General features: G+C 35.5%; 2 protein-coding genes across 3 annotated transcripts in view; both read right to left on the minus strand.

Annotated features, from left to right (window-relative positions):
- Positions 1–12,822, minus strand: part of LOC117322312 (oxalate:formate antiporter-like) — a 33,183-nt gene extending 20,361 nt beyond the window's left edge. Inside the window, exons 1-10 of one of the 2 annotated variants that reach the window (XM_033877165.1) lie at positions 12,572–12,822; positions 10,132–10,321; positions 9,035–9,161; positions 8,083–8,222; positions 7,505–7,622; positions 6,539–6,591; positions 5,085–5,214; positions 3,844–3,966; positions 3,048–3,257; positions 2,190–2,289 (exon numbers count right to left, since the gene is read on the minus strand). In XM_033877165.1, coding sequence (XP_033733056.1) covers positions 2,190–2,289; positions 3,048–3,257; positions 3,844–3,966; positions 5,085–5,214; positions 6,539–6,591; positions 7,505–7,622; positions 8,083–8,222; positions 9,035–9,161; positions 10,132–10,321; positions 12,572–12,695 — 1,315 coding nt within the window. In that variant the 5' untranslated portion in view covers positions 12,696–12,822. The remainder of the gene's footprint in view (positions 1–2,189; positions 2,290–3,047; positions 3,258–3,843; positions 3,967–5,084; positions 5,215–6,538; positions 6,592–7,504; positions 7,623–8,082; positions 8,223–9,034; positions 9,162–10,131; positions 10,322–12,571) is intronic. The other variant, XM_033877166.1, reaches the window with a different exon arrangement.
- A 1,867-nt stretch (positions 12,823–14,689) lies between these two features.
- LOC117322313 (tripartite motif-containing protein 2-like) lies at positions 14,690–17,423 on the minus strand. The gene has a single exon (XM_033877167.1). The coding sequence runs from the start codon at positions 17,243–17,245 to the stop codon at positions 15,449–15,451; it is 1,797 nt and encodes a 598-aa protein (XP_033733058.1). The 5' UTR covers positions 17,246–17,423; the 3' UTR covers positions 14,690–15,448.
- Positions 17,424–21,584: the final 4,161 nt, after the last annotated feature.

The raw sequence follows: 21,584 nt of genomic DNA on the forward strand, positions 1-21,584 counted from the left end.
CCCACTTGATAAACAAAGCGCGCAGAACCCCTTGTTACCTGTTACCATAAAGACGCGAATGTCCTTATTAGTAGGGACACGGTTGATGCACTTAAGGGTGCTGGATAAAGGTTTTGGCCCCAGGTACGTATATATATACTCCACCTTCGCATGGCAGCTAGACTTTAGTTGATACGTATTGGAGGACCAGGCAGGGAGATAATATATATCCGAGATGGTAAATGTCAACAAGATCCAGCTGCTTATCAACGGTCGTATATCTGTCTTTGAGCCCTGCACCAATTACTTCAACTCGAAAGACATAGCATTCAAAGAGAATGGCCTGTTCGAAAGGACCATATGATATTGAACTAAACGAATATCAATAGAGCACTAGCTACCAGTTACTTAAGACTGTGACCAATGAAATGATCCGAAGCAACAATGGACACTCTGGGAAACTCCATACTCATGCAGTTCATGACTTAAATATTAGCGAAAAGGCATGTTATCCAGGTTTTGGGCATTCTGGCATTGCAAATATGTACGATTCATTAGGATGTCTATGAAAAATAGATCTTAGCCGGATGAGTTTGATATATTGCAATCTAACATTATTTTCAAAGCCATATATGTGAATAGTCTGTAAAATTTTATCACCGATTCAATTTCCTGTTTGCATCGGCGGCGCTTCCGGTATGTGGATCCATGTGCAAAAGCTCAACTTGCTATAATTCCAGACAGACAAGGAGAATCAGATAAGAAGTGAAGGAACACAAGTATATCCAGAGTTTTGTGCTGATACTAAAAATGTATTATACAACTGGTAGACTAATATGAATAAAAAAATAGAGAGAGAAAATAGAGAAAAAAATAACACTTGGCGTGCCTTGTTGGCCTCAACCAGAGTTTTATAGCCTCGTCATGTATCAGCAATTTGGCCAATACTGGGACTTTTTCATGTGAAGATAATTGTTTTATGTAGGGAACCCACCCATAGCTTTATAAATAATGGAGGTAGGTGCTGGGATGTATAAATGGCTCAGACGTCTGGAATTATGCAAGGTCACATGTTGTCCCACCGGTACCTCCATATATTACCGGATTTATTCTGTCTGTGTTTCAGAACACGTATGCATTCGTTTTACATTGACGTGCTGACTTTATCAACGTGAGGTAAAACCTTCCAATGTTCTAGGAATAATCAAAACATTATTCTGAAATACAGACGCATTAGGATATGGGGCGCGATACTGTGATTAAAGAAAGTGCAAAAAGGTTATAAAAGAATTACACTAATCAAAATGCAGTGATATGGGGACCTGGGAGGATTATAAATAGCAAAAACATATCAGTTATATTAAAGGTAAGAAAATGATGGAGAAGATTATAGTGATCAAAATGATCGAACAAGCCATTAGGTGTAATCACTCCAAGAGAGCAATACGGTCCTTTCCATTAATTAACTTGCGCATAGAACCCTGGGACATATTGCATTAGGTGATGTGAATGCTGTAAAGTAAATTATACCATCCGGTTTTATTAAAAGCACTGAATAATTAAATTGATTAATTAACTGTTAAATGAAAATTTATTCCGTAAACTATTAGTGTCCATGGAATCCATTACTACTAAAAATCCTTGTCATGCATATTACATATTCCTGGGCATATCTGTTTTGTGATAACGAAGTAACCACAAAAATTAGAAAAAAAACACGGATATTTTTATTTAATAGCATAGTTATAAAAGTACGGCCAAGCAAGTACAGCATGTTTATGTCACGTCAAATGAAGCTGGTAATAAACATAATATTTATGTAATATTATAGACATCTGCTTGCCTTTTATGCAATGGTGACATTATTTCTGTTTCTTCCACCCAACATGCTTTTTCAGAGTTTAAATTTGTCCTCGAATTTTCTTTTACCAGTACCTCATCTCTTTTTGTACTTGTTGAATCAATTCGTAAATTACACATACATTGTATTTTTTTTTAAATGTTATAATGTAATATAACAATGAAGGATATAGGTGGATTGAGTTTCAGAAATAGTTATTCATATTGGATTACTGGATTATAAGTGTAAAATAACACATTTTGTCGTAGGGGAAGGCTGTGCAAACCTTTGTATCCCATCCTTCCAGAACGAAAATAAAAGTATCTTCAATTGTTTCTGCACTCTATTGAAAAAATACTGTTCTACTCACTTGTGAAGGAAAATGCTGCTACCATGAAGAAGAGTCCATACCAGCCTAATGAAGTTTGTAAACTTGATGTAAGTACTACGCCAATAGGACTAGTAACAATCTGGAAGTGAAAAGTAGTTTATAGATATCATGAATACATAACACCCTATTTTATTTAATTAAAATATTTTCAGTTGCTGAAAGTGTTCTGCGTGTTATAGGCAGGTATTTCTAACGGCTCATTTCAACATGATCTCATATTTGCTTGAACATTAAAGCAAAAGGGACAGAAAGGCTTGCTTCGTGTCAGTGTAGGGAATGGAGAAATTAATCCAGTCAACTTGATGGTAATCTATACAGAAGAATAATATTTATTGTGTCCGTATAGTTATTTTGTGGTAAGATGTAGCAGGTAATAATTCTCAGTCACACAAATAAATAATCTAACCTTGAAAATAGCCAAGCTGTTTTGCTCACATGTTAACGGTGAAATATCTATAAGTATAGTGACTGTCATAGAAGGCTTTTAAAATATCATTAATATCTCTGGATCTGCTATTTAGATGCCCCTTAAAATACGGATGGTAGAAGTAGAAAAAGCTCCACATGATAATAGCACAATACAATGCAAATCGAGAGTGATATACAGTACTACCAAAAGGAATTAAATATACTAGTCAGTCTAGGGGACTAAAGTCTTAATACATTTGAGGTGACTAAGAAAACTCACAAAAGGTCAAAATAAACAACATTGAATCCCGAAGAACGTCAAGCACATGCTTTGCAATGATTTATATCTTTTTACTAGAATTGAGGGTAATATGTAAAAATAACACCTTGTGTCCCTCATTCAATACAGACAAAACAACATATACATACCGTTGCTGTGAAAACAAATCCATAGTTGATGACGTAGTATTTTTGTCCAAAACATTTTGCTGTGGCTGTTGGTAGTAGTGAGAAATTCCCGGAGAATGAGAGAAAAAGGACGCATACGTAAACAAGGTATAGAGCGGAACCAGCTCTTTCTGTCAGGGAAAATGTAAGTATACAAACGCAAAATAATCCGCAGGACATCATTGAGGCTACCTGTAATGTAAAGTCATAGATCATCTCATAGAAGGTACCTGTAATGTAAAGTCATAGATCATCACACATGACGTCATAGACGGTACCTGCAATGTAAAGTCATATATCATCATGTAGGACGTCATAGAGGCTACATGTGATGTAATGTCATAGAAGGTACCTGTAATGTAAAGTCATAGATCATCACACATGACGTCATAGACGGTACCTGCAATGTAAAGTCATATATCATCATCTATGACGTCATAGAGGCTACATGTGATGTAAAGTCATAGATCATCATGTAGGACGTCATAGAGGCTACATGTGATGTAAAGTCATAGATCATCACACATGACGTCATATATGTTACCTGTAATGTAAAGTCATAGATCACCATGTAGGACGTCATAGAGGCTACATGTAATGTAATGTCATAGATCATCACACAGGACGTCATAGAGGCTACTTTTAATGTTAAGTTATAAAGAGACATAAATCATTGTTTACTTAGTGGTTCACTCCATGTACACAACTCGTCAATAGTTGACAATATTCACAGAATATAACAATTCGATACTTATGCAGTATCGGCAGAGTATCTAACCTTGAAACAGAACTTATCTGCCAGGTAGCCCCAAAGTATCCGTCCTCCGCCATTACATACAGCAGCCAATGAACCAACAATGGCCAGGAAACGGTCGTCCTTAATAAACGTTTGTCCATATGTCTGAAATATTGACAGTAGTCACGTAAAATATGTTCATTGGATAAATATCGTATATCGAAATATCGTATCACTAAAGCCGCTAAGACTGGTTACATAATTCAATTCTTTCCAATATATAGATCTAAAATCTGATTATATGTATATATCATTGCAGATTTATTTGATATTTCAAGAATAAATTTGACGTTAATCATATGTTTGCCGTACAGACCAACAGATGAAATTGAAGATTTATGATTTTGAAATGTCTTGTTTTTAATTTCAAGGAATGTAACTATCATAGAAAACTATATTACAAAACATTACTGTGAAATATATGTTAAGAGTGAAATATACCTTAATATGTTGAAAATCAAAAATATGTTAAAAGTGAAATATACGTTAACGGTGAAATATATGTTAACGGTGAAATATATGTTAACAGTGAAAATATGTTAATAGTGAAATATATGTTAACAATAAAATATATGTTGACAGTTAAATATATGTTAACAGTGAAATATATGTTAACATTGAACTATATTTTAACTGAAATATATGTTAACAGTGAAATATGTGTTAACACATCATAAAATAAGAAGCGCTTGTCTTTGCTGTAATTGATTTCAAATTCAAATTCTCATTAAATTGTATAAGGAATCAAGTGATATAATTATAGACAATAATACGGGTGTGAAAATAAGAATATGCGACATTGTGGTACAACACTGTAAAGTGATGATCAAACCAAACCATGAGTTGTCACCATTCCCGCTTCTATTTTTGAGAACGTGACATTTAAAGAATTTGGTATGGCGGTTGTAGTCGTTAAAGCGGGATACTCCATACCTTCTTATTTCCTAACTTATTTTTAAAGGTGGTTTCTATCGAAGTCTACATTTTTGAGACTTTGCCTTCAAAATTATTATTCGTTACAATAACGACTTGTTCTTATCACCAACCTCCAGACAAGGTTTATACTATTCCAACAAGACGATATGGTGAAAGTGATACGGCGTTCATCACAAGGTTTGGCTTCCTTTAGCCAGCCAACTATTTCAGTATTTCCCAATAATTTAGCTGCATCACTATTTTGTATAATAAAGCACCCCCACTGTACAACCTGTCCCTATACTCACCTTATACAGAGACGATATAAACTGGATACCCTGTCCATTGAACAAATAGAGAAACCAAAGCATATAGAAAGCCTTCTTCTTCAGGACCTGTCTTGGGGCCAAGTCGGTATTCTTCACATCTACACTTGCTCTGTTGTACATGTACCAATATATACAAAGATTATATCAGAAAATCACACGCTCACAACTTAACGAACTTGGTATAATATAATATCTAGTTCGAAATGACACGTGGCTACTTGTGGTACATCTCATCAAACTATGTAAAAAATGCTCAAGATTAAACGTAATGGTAACAGCGATTATCTTCTTACAGAGTTTATCTTATTTTAATGAAAACCTTATTTCAGCGGTAACTATATTTTAGCGATGATCTTATTGTAGCGGCAATTTTATCGGTTTCCCTATCTTGCATTTGTAACGCCCTCTCCGTACGTACTGACGGAACGTGACGATTCGTTAGGATGAAAATGTGGTACGATAAACAACATACAAAAAGGAAATAAGTTTTCACATCTATTATGTCCACGGCTTGATAAAGATAATCCACAACGTGTAAAAAATCCAAGGTCCTTTACTCCATAATTCACACAACCGTCCGAAATCATTCACACAACAAAATACACGTACAGTATCCATTCAAGTTAGGAGCTATCTGATTCTATGTAAATCCTCAAATTAGGCACGGAATAAAACTCTAAACTACAGGTAAACTCCCAAACTGAAGCTATACAACTATTGTAAAACTCTAAAACTGTTCAAAACAGCACTTTGTATTTATAGGTAGTTTAATTAGCCATCATCCCGACCTCTAACCTTGCTAGTGCTGTGCGCGTGAACATTATCGATTGTCTGACCATCACAACTACGTAGACTTCTGTCCTGTTGCACGGTCCCCTTGCCCCGCAACACCATCTCCTTTATATATACACACACACGCATAATACACACACATACTGATTAACACCTTACCATCCTAAGTTCGCATTATAAGTTATTAGCACTATATATTCTATTTAGTTATAACTTCATTTTAGCGATTACCTTATTTTAGTGGTAACCTTACTTAAACGGTAATCATATTTCAAGGGTAACCTTAATTTAGTGGTGATCTTATTTTAGCGGTAACTTTACTTCAACAGTGACTTTGTCACTCGTTTACTTTATCTTGCGTTTAGACTTAAGCGGTAACCGAATTTCAACAGTAACCTGATTTCATTGGTGATCTTATTTTAGAAGTAATGTTATTATATATATATATATTTTCTTGTTAAACACTGACACAGTGTGAGTGGTGTCTTAAGTAAAACTGCATCAATGTCGCCATCACCAGTATCATTCCCTATCACACCTGCATGTATTCAGATCATACATAAAATTAATTGGTGATGACAAGCCTAAATAGAATATGACTGAATCACATTATACTATACTGCATCAGTTAGTCTACTTACATCGACGATATCAGTCGTGTTTCCTCGTCGTTGCGATTGATCTGTTCGTTAAGCTTAAAATACACCAAAAAAATCGAGACAGATATAATACTAAATATGAAAAGATATGCATATCACATGAATAATAGACACAGGGTTATCCATTTTATCAATAAATCAATACAAGCATTTATAATATAACTGATGTCTTTGTTCCAATTTATATGGTTAATATTAATACAAATGTTACTAGTTCAATTCCTCATTGTCATTGCAATTTACAACAAATTTTAATCTTTGATATAAATACAATTGTACATTTGTTTCGATTTCAGCCCTGGATATTAATGCGTTTGTTACTAATCATTTTGAGTAGTATGCATTTGTAACGACTTTAATGTTAATTTAGCTGTATATATTTGTATATAATGATTTATTGCGTTTTTGACAGTGAAATATAGAAATTTATCAAACTAATAAAAGTTATATTTTCACTGCAGCGATGAGCAGTGAAAACATAAGATTGTGCAGTGACAATATAAGTTTTTCGTTTTTGACCAATCAGAGCGAACCTTTGTATTCAACTCATTGAGACCTGCCCATTTTTCCAATCGAAGCGAAGATAGATTAATTGGTTATTTTGCTGTGTTTCTGAAATATTCATACAAGTTTTTGACAAAATATTCACTTGACGCTATCCTGCACGGATTCTCCGATAACAGCATAAAACGCTTAAATCACGTTGATCAGTCCATTCAAAATGATGTCATTACTGATTAAGTATAGGAAATGCAATAAAAAGAAAATTGAATGGTTTCCCGTTTAATATAGCATATATTTCACTCGTATGACAGAATATTTCGATATTTTTCACTCGGGCTTCGCACTCGTGAAAATATCGATATTCTGTCATACTCGTGAAATATATGTTAAATTAAACGGGAAACCGTTCAATATCCCTTTTTTTATCCTGCAAGGATTACTCACTCCCTCCGGTGGATCCTTTAACAAGATGACCCCGATAAGCTGCATGGCGGCGTAACATCCTCCCAGTATTAGAAACATTGAGGGTACCCTGTCTAGTATGCTGTCCTGGTCAAAATATCTGTACAGCAGAAAGTCATCTATTAACAGGTAAACTCCTACATCTCTGAATCTAAAACCGTAATAATGCACATCTCGGAAAATCTCTTATCTTTTTCTCCGAATGTTTCGTCATCGAATGTTTTCTGTGACTCTAACACTTCTGAATTTTACATTTCTGAATCACAAATACCTTAATTCCACAATTATGAGTTTAATGTCTTCTCTAAGTATCGCATTCTTTAAATTCCGTGTTTCAGAAAAAAACCAGTGCTTTTGCACTTTAAACGGTTCAGTCAAATTTTAACTTTAACACAAGGTCTATTGAATTGTACATCTATAATTTACCCATTCACCATTTGATTTGTATTTAGAGTTTTATAAAATCATCCCTTATACATGTTATATAGCTAAGTCTTTATTTAAAAACATATTTTAAACATGGCGACAATTAATATATTCCTCTGTATTTTCATACTCACTTGTCATGACCAGCTGCCTTATTCGCCACCAAGTTGGACGGATTGAGGTAAGCTGTCTGTACCTGATCAAATACAAATGCTCCACCACCGAACCCAGCCACCACCAGGCCATTCACCAGCCCCTTTTTATCAGGCAACCACTGACACAGAATAAACGGCTTATCATTTTAGATTCAGATTTAGAATGAATTTAAATAGAAAATTTTGGAGTTTTTCAATAGTTTGGTTTATGGTTTGGTTTGAGTTTATTTTGTTTAACGTCATATTAACAGCAAGGGTCATTTAAGGATGTGCCAGGTTTTGGAGGTGGAGGAAAGCCGGAGTACCCGGAGAAAAACCACCGGCCTACGGTCAGTACCTGGCAACGACTCTCCAGCTGCATGACTTTTTTTTTCAAAAAATAAAGTTAAACAAGAAACCCATGGAGGCTGGTCTAAATTTTGTTATTTTAGCTCTTTCATGAGTACATGCACCGAATGTAATGAAGACTCGTATAATATTTCATATACACTGCACACGCATACGAATACGTTACGTCATAGTTACACGTGTACAATGTAGTTTATGACCATTGAATGTTACTGTATGCGATGGGATTTTCGTCTGATGTTCAGTGCAAAAGCCACTTAGAACGAGGGCTGATTGACCCTAACCAATTTTTTTCCATTTTGCAAAAGCCGCTTGTCTTGTTTACTTTAGAGTGAAACCTCGTCGATATAGACTAACCAAATTAGACCAGTCCTTGGGTACACGGCACTATATGGTCAGAGAATGGTAGGACTTAAAAAGAACATCCTTGAGTACCTCCTTCAATACAAGGCTCACAACATATCAATCAACCCTCGTAAATACACAAGTGGCACAATGAAACACAATGTCTTCCCTGGAGGATGATTTGACTTTAATTACTAATGAGAAATCAATCTTCACAAACCAATGTATTTCACTATACCTTCATCCCGCATCCCATAGGGGAAGCGTAAGCGATGCCTACTCCAAAGCCAAACAGGCCGCCATATGTGAGAGCCGTCAGACCAAAGGAGGACTTTATGGTAAAGTAGGTCAATAACACACCGGCGCTAATTTGAAATAAAAAAGGAGGAGTATAGATATATAAGCTAAAGAAGAGACGCAACCATATGGAGCCATCAGGTATAATGCATCTGTATCTAGCATTTGCCCCGTCGCAGTGTGGCTCTGCTATGAGAATGGCATGTCTTATCTAAGCAAGAAAGGATGAGCAAGCAGCTACATGTTTATAGAGAGTACATGGTCAGTGTCTTAAAATATAAGCTGTATCATGTCCCGAGCCAATGATACAGCTTATATTCTAAGACACTGGCCATGTATTCTATTTATCCTCCAATAGTCACAAAAAAAAATAAAATAAAAAAAAACAGCATTTTGAAGTGAAACGGTATCAACAATAATCCAAATATGTTATTTCACTTGAAGAAGGTCAGTCGAAATGATGCACGTGCTAAGATTCCGAAATACAGCTGTTTCCCGTCACTGCCGAATACGTATACAGCAAAAATATATATGGTGGATGTATTCCGACAATGCGGTGGCAGTTGCAGGATAAAATATGTATCAAAAATATGTAACGTAAATTACGTCAGCGGTGAAACGCAAGACAATGGCTTAATCTGTAAAGTGACATTAAGCTCATCTGGCTAAACAGTATCCTTAATATTACTAATCATGGAATAAAAGAAGCTATACGCTTAACTGCTGTCCTCAAGTATCAATGCTTTGTAAAATAAAAATGAAATGAAAACTGTAATGCTTTACTCAGAATGACAATATTGATTATGTCAGATCGAAGCCCTAAGCCACCAATGCCGTCTGAAGGTAAACATTAATGAAATGCACATGCATCATTTTACCTGTGATTTCTACAGGACATGCCTGTCCTACATGACAGTGACTGAGATAAAAAAAACAAATAGGTATTTGAAAGCAAACGATATTCAAATTCCTATTAAAGTCTTTATCATAGAGACTATACTTTAATTTTGGATCATGAAGTGTATATCAGGCGTTTACCTTGATATCCATCCGCCAAGCAGTGTAGTCAATCTTGTTCCCAGTTTTCTCTGTAGAATCCCGCCAATGAAAACACTAGCTCCCTGTCCCATTGTGGCAACTGCCGAAATCCATAGACTGTCCGCATACGTCAACTCAGCAGACACATTCTTTTTCCTCATGTAGGACGTCATGTAAGGGGTCATATTTCCTAGATCAAAAGAATTTCATATTGCAGTTATCATACAATTATACCGGGGTATGTACAATTGTAAGCTTTTTCAGGTTGGTGGGATGTTCCCTATAGGGACCACAGAACCAAATAAAAATTAGATTCTTGGTTTTCCCCGTTTGGGCGGAAGATTTAATACGAAGATGAATGCATCGGGGCCTACTGATTGGATATTTAGGTGAGAGAAGTTTCCAAAGTTTTATGAGTGGGCTGGGCAATACATGTAGATGTAAATATATAGAAAAAAAGTTAATTTTTTTCTAGTCTGTTTTTTCAGGGGGAGTAAATTACATGTAAGGGTGTATTTTGTTGTAAATTTAGGTGAAGTTTTGGTGCTGAATTCAATACAAGATGGTGGCCCCCATATAAAAAAAAGTTGGTAGAATTTTAAATCATTCCATTTACAGGTTTCCGAGATGACGGTCTTGGCTAGTAGACCATCGTTGGAAACTCCATTTGGGCAGGACAGTGGTAAACGTTAACATTATCGTCTATGGGAAATCATTTGGTTCCGTGGTTCCTTTAGCTCAGCAACATGATGCTCACTAAAAAGAACCAGAGGTTTTTCGTTCAAGCCCCAGCGCAGGCAGAAATTATTTTCATTTCTCTAACTTAAAATGTTGTCATGGCCACCGAAGTGTAAGTTATACGAGTCTGAAAGATTGGAGACAAATAACCTAGGCTATAGTTGTCTGGGTTGTAGTTGTCTTTGGTGAGCGCGATAGCTTTGTAGTGTGAAAGTGGAGAGCATGCCGTCTCCTTTCGATAACACGAGTATGGATTTGCGATAAAGAATAACTTTACACGTCATGATGATATCATCCACACGTTTGCTGAGAATAAGTTTTCCTTATTAAGATCTTCGACAGTAGTGACGATTATCCATTCCTAAGGATCGTGGGTTATGAATACGTAAGAACTTTTTTCGGCATAGCCGTATAATATTCTTTTTGCCCCGATATGACGCGACAGGTGGCGTTTTTTGTCAAGATGAAGTATGTGATTGGTCAGTGTAGCGGTAAATGCAAAATGCAGATATGTAATTAAAACCGAAACAAAGTAAGGATTAAAATTATTTCTTGTTTGATATCTTTGCAGTTTCATTAGATGCATCAGCCTGCCTATAGACAGAGTCATCACTTTTTATAAACTAAGTCTGGCCAATATAAGTGTAACCACAGCTAAGAATAATAAGAACTATTCTACCTAATCAAAATACATAAACATCTCATTTTCACTTATGTTTTATTTTATCAAATCATATAAGCATCAGAAGTTTCATTTCAGGATCAGATTAAAAAAGTCAAAATAAATATTTGGTGTTACAGGTTCATTCACAAAATGGCAAATATGTAAATTGAGATGAGCATACCATTCAGTTTCATTAAGCTGGTCTCTTACCAAACGACCGAAAGGCCAATCATTGCGATTCTTGGCCAGACTTCATAATTTGAACTTTACAGCTTGTTACACAATTATATATGTTCGGTCTTTGCCTATTCTCTAACAAGAATTTTTCAATTGCCAGTCTTCAACAGCCCACTTGAAAGGTCTTATTAGCAGACTTGAAAAATGCGATCGAAGGCCTGACAAATACATAGCAACCAATAGAAGATTATGAAGACTAGTAAGCAAATTAATTCATGCTTATTTTCGTATCGACTTTGCCTAAGACCGTTGGAACAAGTCGTCTGGTATTCTCTTTTTGTCCCTATAAGTCGGATCACAGAATAATCGCGGTCGGAATATTTGTCGGACAGCAGTCATTAATACGCTTTAAAAACGCATCTTTTATAATTCGTCAAAGGTCGTCAAAAAAATGCAAAAATGTCACATGAGTTTCTGTATGCCACACAGTCATCATATAAACGCCATTTAAGCAATGAACAGCGGTTTTAAAACCACTGTTCAATACTTATATTTACATTGTCTTACCATTTCCGTCAACTTTGAAAAAAACTGAATCAACAAAAACAAAAATCCCGCCTTTTTTAATGTCACATGACCCACTGGGTGTTATAGCCTGAGGCACTGGGTGTTATAGGCGTATGGTGGCAACTGCCTCTTAGCATTGTGTAAATGGGGAAATGCGGAGCAAATGTAAATATATGTGTATAACAGTCGCTTCAATATAAAAGTTGCCTCAGTCACCAATCGGTTGTAAGTAAGCCCAATGAAATTTAAGATGAGACATACATGCCGAGGTAGACAGTTTACTGTAACACTTACCAAACGTGTAGACCGTTCCGAGGGACAGGTGTACCAGTATACCTCCCACTATGACGATATAGCCCCTCCATCTGCGACGCCCTACGGATGGTGACGAAATTTTCTTCTCTTGGCTTTCATTCATCGTCTGTCAACGGTACAGTGACCTGTGCACTAGATTCTTTCTTGATAGACGGAAACTCCAAGTACTATACTAGTATGTGCATTCAAGTGTTATCTTGATATTAGTGTGGGTGACTTGTGACTACAATGTACATTGTAGCTAGCATAGTTTATCATATCTGTCATACATACGTATATAACGTTGTACACATAAGGAGGTATTTCACTGTGTGGAATTTAGACTTCACTAAACATCGTCGTTTGATAATAATGATAATAAAACCATAAAACAAAATAAATGACTGAATATACTATAAATGTAGATAAATAAACAAATAAATAACCAGAACAAAATCATGCGAAGAATATTCATCATTTTATTTCGGGGCCATGTAAGTGATAATGTATATAAACATGTATATATATGTGTGTGTGTGTACTAACTTTTTATCAGTCACAAACACATTAGACTTAGAACAATGCACTTGTTAACTTCAGTGTAGGTGGCTATATAATACATATATGTCTCGATTTAACCAGTGGAGAGGCGGAAGTTCATAACAATTGGTATATGTCACTGTTCATGACTTCATTTTCATGACGACATGAGGTCAATCGGGGTAATTCACGTCTATCATTACCACTAGTTTCATAGAAACTACCGATAAACGTGTAATGTTTAAATTTGTCAGCTTTAATAAAAACAAATATCGATAATGATAATTAAATAAGTATTTATATAATAATCCGAATTTTTATGTTAATGACCGTAGCGACTAAACAACAACTGTTCAAAATACATAATGACAAAATTAGATGATCTGACCATACGGGAACATTGTACGATGTTTACTTGCCGAAATATACGCAATTTAATTCCAATCCAAACCGCCTCGCAGCTTCAGGTCGCCATCTTTGTTAAAATCAAAGCATTTGTGCGTTTGGAAGAGTAAGTACTGCAAAGCCTCTAAATGATCTTGTGATACAAATTTTAAGATTATAATAGAAACGAAATATGGATTTTAAAATATTTTGATTTAAATTACTTATGCTTTAGGTTAGCAAATAGAAGCAATTATTTACAATGAACTTTAACGTTGTACTCAATACTGATCACGATGCTTTTATTTAGACGTTTTTTATTTATTTCGCTTCATTTCATTTAAAGAATTGTTTTAGATTTCTCAGTAATTTCGCGGGAAATGAATTTGATGACGTAGAAAGCCCACATGCTATAGAATCAGGCATCTATAGTCGATAAGTGGAGGTTTGGAGTGGATAACGCTTCGGCCCATTAGCTGTATGACATTTCGTGGCGTCGGTTAATATAACGTGACCCAGAAAACGCGACGATAATAAAAACAGAAGACCATTGAACATTACCGGATTATTTTCGCAATTTTTGAGACACGATTGTGCTAAATTACAATGGAAAGTAGCACTGATTTAATTCATAGCTATCGTATCGTAATCTATATGTAGTTGGACAAGACCTACTTTCGTTTTACAGTTTACGGATATGGCCCCGCTTTCACGAAACTTCTTAAAATTCATGCTTAAATTCAAGCATATGCTCAAAATTCGGCTTTCTCAAAACTTCTTAATTCTCAATTCTCAGATTTTAAGTTGAGAATGGGCCGATATTTGAGAACGGCCCTAAGCATGGTCATATAAATAATTCATCTTCTCAACCATAGTCTAATTGCTTCACGGGATAGTTCGGTCAAGTATATTTTCACTTCTCATGTACAGGGTGCATCTTTGTTTAAAGTTGACTGGTCTGCTGGTGTGATCTGGCTACTCTCAGCAGACCCTGACCCCAGGGTCACGTTACTATCGTATCCCTTTGTAAACACTTCATAATAAATATATCCATGACTGATTCGTTTGGATTACTACAACTTTCTACCTTCTGAAAGAGACGTGTATATGATATACCATATTTACGTGGATGGATACTTCAGCATTTTAAATACTTTGATATATAAATACTTATAACCGGTAAGCTTGTAATAATAATAATAATAAAACACATCAAATTCAAGACGATCAATCAAGGGTGATTTAAACACAAACATTGTGTCTGTGTTATTTTTCTAATTAAAATTTGTCACTGAAATTATCAGCAATATTATGATAAAGATTAATATTCAGAACTCCGTTCAATTCTGTAAGCATTTTGTAAACCCAAAATTGAGCCGATTATAAAATTGAATATTGAGCAGAAAATAAGCTACTACCGGTGATTAATTATCAGGATTCTGTTTACCATTCTTCATATATTAACCACTTCAAAAACCTATTCCACGCACCACAACACAATACATGCAAGATCTTCTCTACATTTGTATGTACAAAATATAGCGTGTCAGCTGCGACATAATATAATCAATAATAATTTGAGGTTTCATACACCGCTATATCACAGAATCAAAGCCGTCTTAAAACAGTTCACAAATTATTATCGGCGGTTATTGGGCCTTTCGCAACCAGCTAATGCATGTCTTTCTCAACTCCCTGAGGTGCATACTGTCTCAGCCGGAGCTGCCATTTCTTTTGGTGACAACAGCTAACATACATTTCTTGCACTGTCCTACCATGCACTAACTTCTGAGTTTTATGGAACAAAACAGAGTGAAGTTCAGGTACCATGTTCAAGGAAACAGCACAGTGCCAGGGCTCCAGCTAGTGACCAATTGGGCACGTACATGTAGCCCTGCGTCCAACCGTCCGTACATAAAAGTAACAGTTATTGACACATGTACTGCTATCGAGTCATTTCATGTACCTAAACACTGTTACTGTCCCCGTATCGGAATTGCTCGCCCACAGATGGTCCGTTCCATCAACGGCGATTGCTCCTGGACATGTTATACCATGTTCTGGTCCAAGAAATGGTCGAAATCGATCTCGTTGCTTGTCCATTAGAAATATTCTCCCTTTATCTGAATCGGACACAAATGTATTTCCGAACACGTCACAACAAATAGCTGCCGGCTTCAAAACATCCGTCGTCTCCGATGTCTCGCACTTAAATTTCCCAAGAATCTGCAAGCTAGGCGAAAATACAACGATCTCATAGTAGTTGTTTCCACAATAATTGGCTATCAACAAATCTCCATTCGCATGTTCGGATATCCCCCTGGGAGATTTGAGGATGTTGTCATCCTTTTCTGTGATGGGGATTTCCTTTTCACTTGACATATCTCCGTCGAACTTTACGAGTTTTGCTTTCATATCAAAGTTCAGAAGATTCGCAGATACAATGAATGTAGCGTATAAACCATTGGTGCTCGAGCATATATCTCGCGGTTTATGAGGAAATGTGTCTTCGCGAACTATTCCCGTGTATGTCTTGTCAACTTGCCAAATGAAGTTGCCATTGTGACTAGTTATCGTTAGATTTCCTTCGCGACTGACAGAAATATCCGCTACTTTTCCTGGAAGTGCTATTCGTTTCCTTTCGACGCCATCCTTGTTGCACAGGTAAATTGTTTTACCGTTATTGTAACAGATCCATGCTAGCGTGCTGGAAATGGGCGCAATACTCGTCACCTTGTTCTCACCGCTCAAGGTCTTAAATGAAGATATGGCCTTGACCTCGAACATAGGAACGTAAAGGACTCGTTTTGGAATCGAAACACTTATAGCCGACATAGATTGGTTTAACACATCACCAATAGCCCTGCTTCCAAGATTTGGTATTTCACGTGGTTGGAAGGAGTATTCCTCGCGAGGATATTCTATGCGTTCTCGAACGAGGCTAAGGAATCGATTCATGATAGAACGACTGTTATCTAGAATATCGATCTCTGATTCGTTCATGACAGTTGCACTGCTTTTTTGAATGACACTGGCGACTGATTTCCTCTTGTCGTCCATTTCTAAAGCGAATTGCTGCAGTTTTTTCTTCCTTGCTCTTCTTTCGGAATCAAGATGCTTTCCTAACGCAAGAAGGTCTTTATCAATTGCATTCTTCATTTTCTCAGCATGGTCACGCGCCGATAGTTTCAGCGATGTTATTTCTTTAGTCATCCGAGAATATTCAGTGTGAGCATTAGCCAGTGTTTCCTCAACAGATCCGAGGAATTCCTGGGCATTTTTAGTTACCTCTGCCATTTTGAGCCTTTCCCTCTCGGAAGCAACCGAGATATATTCCACATCATGGTCCACGTGCTGTTCCTCCTTACACCTAACACACAATTTTTGTTTACATGGTATGCAGTAAATGTAAACCGTGTGCGTGGAATGAATTTCGCACGGGAAATCAGTTTCTGGTGTCTTGTACACAGTCGTTTTGGCTTTAGGTTTTGGTTGTGCCACGTAAAAGTTCTTTTGGAATCCATTCACTCCTTCGGGAGGTATAACTATTTCGGCTCTACACATTGGGCAAGGAAAGCTTCCTTTCCTAGACCACTTCCGTAGTATGGGTTCCAGACAGGGAGTGCAGAAAGAGTGAAAACAACTGAGAAATCGAGGTTCGTTGAAATCCGACATACAAATACTACATTCCAATGTGGCCGAGTGTTGAGACATCTCGATGATATTGTCAGCAGCAGTACCAATTAACATACATCACACGCTTGTATTGTTGACCAGGATCTTTGTGTGAAGTGGTTGTAGTTCGTTTAGATACATTTCTGTATCCATTCACAGTCACCGATGATTTGGGTCTAGAAAGATTACTAGCGGTTTCGGATTTCTAGTTTTAAAAGTATACGTTCCTATTTAAGATATCTGAATGCGTTAAATCCACAAATAGCCATCAGGATACAGATAAATTTGGGTGAAAACAATGGCTAATCTACGTACATATGTATAGTCTGTATTGTTATCAAGATTTTAACTTGAAGCGCTATCACGTGACCTGTTATATGTAAACATTAGTATTGTGTGATATCGGACATGTGATGCAACCGATGATTAGTACGAACAATATGTTACTCGGTCTCCTTCAATTTAGCCAGTAGACCACAGGCGAAATATGTTGCATTTAACTTTCATCAATTTCAAACCCCTAACTAAACTTATGTCATGTCATGTTCTCGATTCTGTCAATTCCGGGTTAAGCCAAGGTGCACGTGACCAAGGGTAATTTGTCAAAATGACTGACGTGTCTCGATTCAGGTCACGGCGGGTCTCACTGATTTTGGATCACAAGGGCCGGCACGAATTCCAATCTCACGGTCTACAATGTACATACATATTATAAATTATACTTTATTCAGAGAGACCGTGATTGATCATTCTTGACAGGTCCCTGTGATTTCTTCAATATGGTGTTAATTTAATCTAAAACTAATTATTTTGAATTTTGGCAAATGTTTATGCTGTAAATGCATGAATGTTATGTATTTAACACCAATATGGGATGAGAATTATACGATATCTTGGTGAATACACAGGAACCCTGAAACGTCTCTCAGTAGTTTTAAGTGTAATATGAGAAAGTACGTTTATGATCAACTGCGAGTTGTGAAGGGACTTCGAGAGAATGGTGAGATATACATGGCGATGTAAAATGTATTATTCTCGTGTCTGATCGTGAAACTAAATTTTAGTGACTGTTGTTCAACATTCCTGATAAATTCCTAATAATCACAAGTACCTTCATATATGTTGTATAGCTGAATTTCGAAAAGGCTAGATACAATACATCATATATATTTAAATGAGGAAAAAAAATAATAAAAAAAAATAAAAAATAATAAAAAGCGCTTAGTTACAAGCATAGAAATCAGTATAACTAGCTTGAAGCTGTTTGCGCGGTCATCTGTTGAAATTGTGTGCATTTTTTTGTACAATCACTTGGAATCCTTTTATGCTCATTAAAATTACCTTTATTTTTTACTTGCAGGCATAATTAATGTTATCCGATAGATAAGGCAACGTCATTTTTATATATTATTCACTCACTCCAATGTTCCCGACGTATCATTAAACACTGTAACTTCATATTAAAATGCGCGTTATAATTTACACCTTCTGATCACAGGCGCTTACATAGAAAATGAGAATTAAAAAAAATGATATCAGTGGTATGTGTACTGTTAACAGATTACACATACCATTGTCAAATCATTTTTTTTTTTTAAATCACATTTCCTATGCAAGCGCCTGTGCTTCTGATCTGCCGGGAGTAAATCTTTGACGGAGTTACCTCCCTTCGTCCCCTCTGTTACAATAACTGCAAACAAACACTTGTAAATTGCTACGCTACAAAAACTTTTTATATGTAAATCCCACAAATTGAAATGACGCTGGCCATGATCACAACTACAGATAATACTACGCGTATACGGGTATAGGCAGAGACATATATAGATATATATATGTACATGTCTCTGGTATAGGGTACTTTTTATGGAACAGATACAATTAAGAAATTTCGTCCAAAACACGTACGTGCTACAAAATTGCTAGAGGAACATAATTTATCATATTATGCATGTACGTATTTAGATGTATCATATAATACATGTACGTATATTGATGTATCATATAATACATGTACATGTATACATGTACGTATTTAGATGTATCCTATAATACATGTACGTATTTAGATGTATCCAATAATACATGTACGTATTTAGATGTATCATATAATACATGTACGTATTTAGATGTATCCTATAATACATGTACGTATTTAGATGTATCCTATAATACATGTACATATTTAGATGTATCCTATAATACATGTACGTATTTAGATGTATCCTATAATACATGTACGTAAATAGATGTATCATATAATACATGTACGTATTTAGATGTATCATATAATACACGTACGTATATAGATGTATCATATAATACATGTACGTATTTAGATGTATCATATAATACATGTACGTATATAGATGTATCATATAATACATGTACGTATTTAGATGTATCCTATAATACATGTACGTATATAGATGTATCATATAATACATGTACGTATTTAGATGTATCATATAATACATGTACGTATATAGATGTATCCTATAATACATGTACGTATTTAGATGTATCATATAATACAGGTACGTATATAGATGTATCCTATAATACATGTACGTATTTAGATGTATCATATAATACATGTACGTATATAGATGTATCCTATAATACATGTACGTATTTAGATGTATCCAATAATACATGTACGTATTTAGATGTATCCTATAATACATGTACGTATTTAGATGTATCATATAATACATGTACGTATATAGATGTATCATATAATACATGTACATATTTAGATGTATCCTATAATACATGTACGTATTTAGATGTATCATATAATACATGTACGTATTTAGATGTATGATATTATACATGTACGTATATAGATGTATCCTATAATACATGTAGGTATTTAGATGTATCCTATAATACATGTACGTATTTAGATGTATCATATAATACATGTACGTATATAGATGTATCATATAATACATGTACGTATATAGATGTATCCTATAATACATGTACGTATTTAGATGTATCCTATAATACATGTACGTATTTAGATGTATCCTATAATACATGTACGTATATAGATGTATCCTATAATACATGTACGTATATAGATGTATCATATAATACATGTACGTATTTAGATGTATCATATAATACATGTACGTATATAGATGTATCCTATAATACATGTACGTATATAGATGTATCATATAATACATGTACGTATATAGATGTATCATATAATACATGTACTATTTATAGATGTATCATATAATACATGAACATGTACGTATATAGATGTATCATATAATACATGTACTATTTATAGATGTATCATATAATACATGAACATGTACGTATATAGATGTATCATATAATACATGTACTATTTATAGATGTATCATATAATACATGAACATGTACGTATTTAGATGTACAAAGTAATATTTTAGCAGAATAAACTGAAAAGGTCAAATGAAACGCAATAAGAAATTGTCCGTTTTACGGAAATAAAAAAAAAATGTCATAGATCGAGTCTTATAAGTTCCAGTTGATCCGACATGTCCCTGGTAAATCTAGAGCATTTATGAAAGAGTAATAGGAGGTAGCTGCGATAACGTAGCTCTGGACGACGGACGAACAGTTTCTGACATTGTCGAGCAGTGTAGGCAGGATACGTATGACCATTCATTCTAGATAGGAGGGTGCATATGTTGGCCAACTCTTCAATCAAAACTAGAGATCAGCTCATGTTGGTGCTAGATGAAGAATGAAACATTTTATATACCAACAAGGTGGGCCGATATCCTGATCAATGCAATGTACAAGAGAGTGTGCAACCAATGCAGCGGCTCATGGGCCTGGGGTCATACAGGATATTAAATGGCCCAGAACGCTTTTCATTTTGAAATGGGTACCTGTGGATCTACCCGATATAAATATACACAAATGGATTGGGCACAAGTTTTCAAACTTATACAAACCCATTCCAGGCCCATTATTTGCATCAATTTGATTTCCCTTCCCTGTTATGGTGCTTCTACTGAAAGCCGTTTTAAGAAATTAATGACGCATAGATGATGGACAAGACTTACGCCAAGACATGGCATGAGCTCAATTTGATCATTTGAATCACGTGAGCTAAAATTATTGAAGTAAATTGTGAATGAAGGTTCACACGGCAGGAGAACACAGCGAGTCTTCTGTAAAATGCAACACTGAAACATTTGGCGACGAGATTCTCCATTTCTTCGGTATTCTTGACTGAGTAAACGTTGATCCATGTGAACTTATTTTTATCTTTGGGTCAGATATTTTAAAACAGAAGTCATCAATATCAGAAAGTAATCAATTACGTTTTCTTTGTCAACAGTTTATTCATACTGACAAATACATCATCAACATGCATTAAAATGCATCACATGTATTTTATTTC

The sequence above is a fragment of the Pecten maximus genome, chromosome 2 (genome assembly GCF_902652985.1).
Source record: "Pecten maximus chromosome 2, xPecMax1.1, whole genome shotgun sequence".
NCBI classification, from domain to species: Eukaryota; Metazoa; Mollusca; class Bivalvia; order Pectinida; family Pectinidae; genus Pecten; species Pecten maximus.

Coding starts and splice junctions, on each gene's coding strand:
- LOC117322313 (XM_033877167.1), bottom strand. CDS start 17,245: ATGTTAATTGGTACTGCTGCTGACAATATCATCGAGATGTCTCAACAC.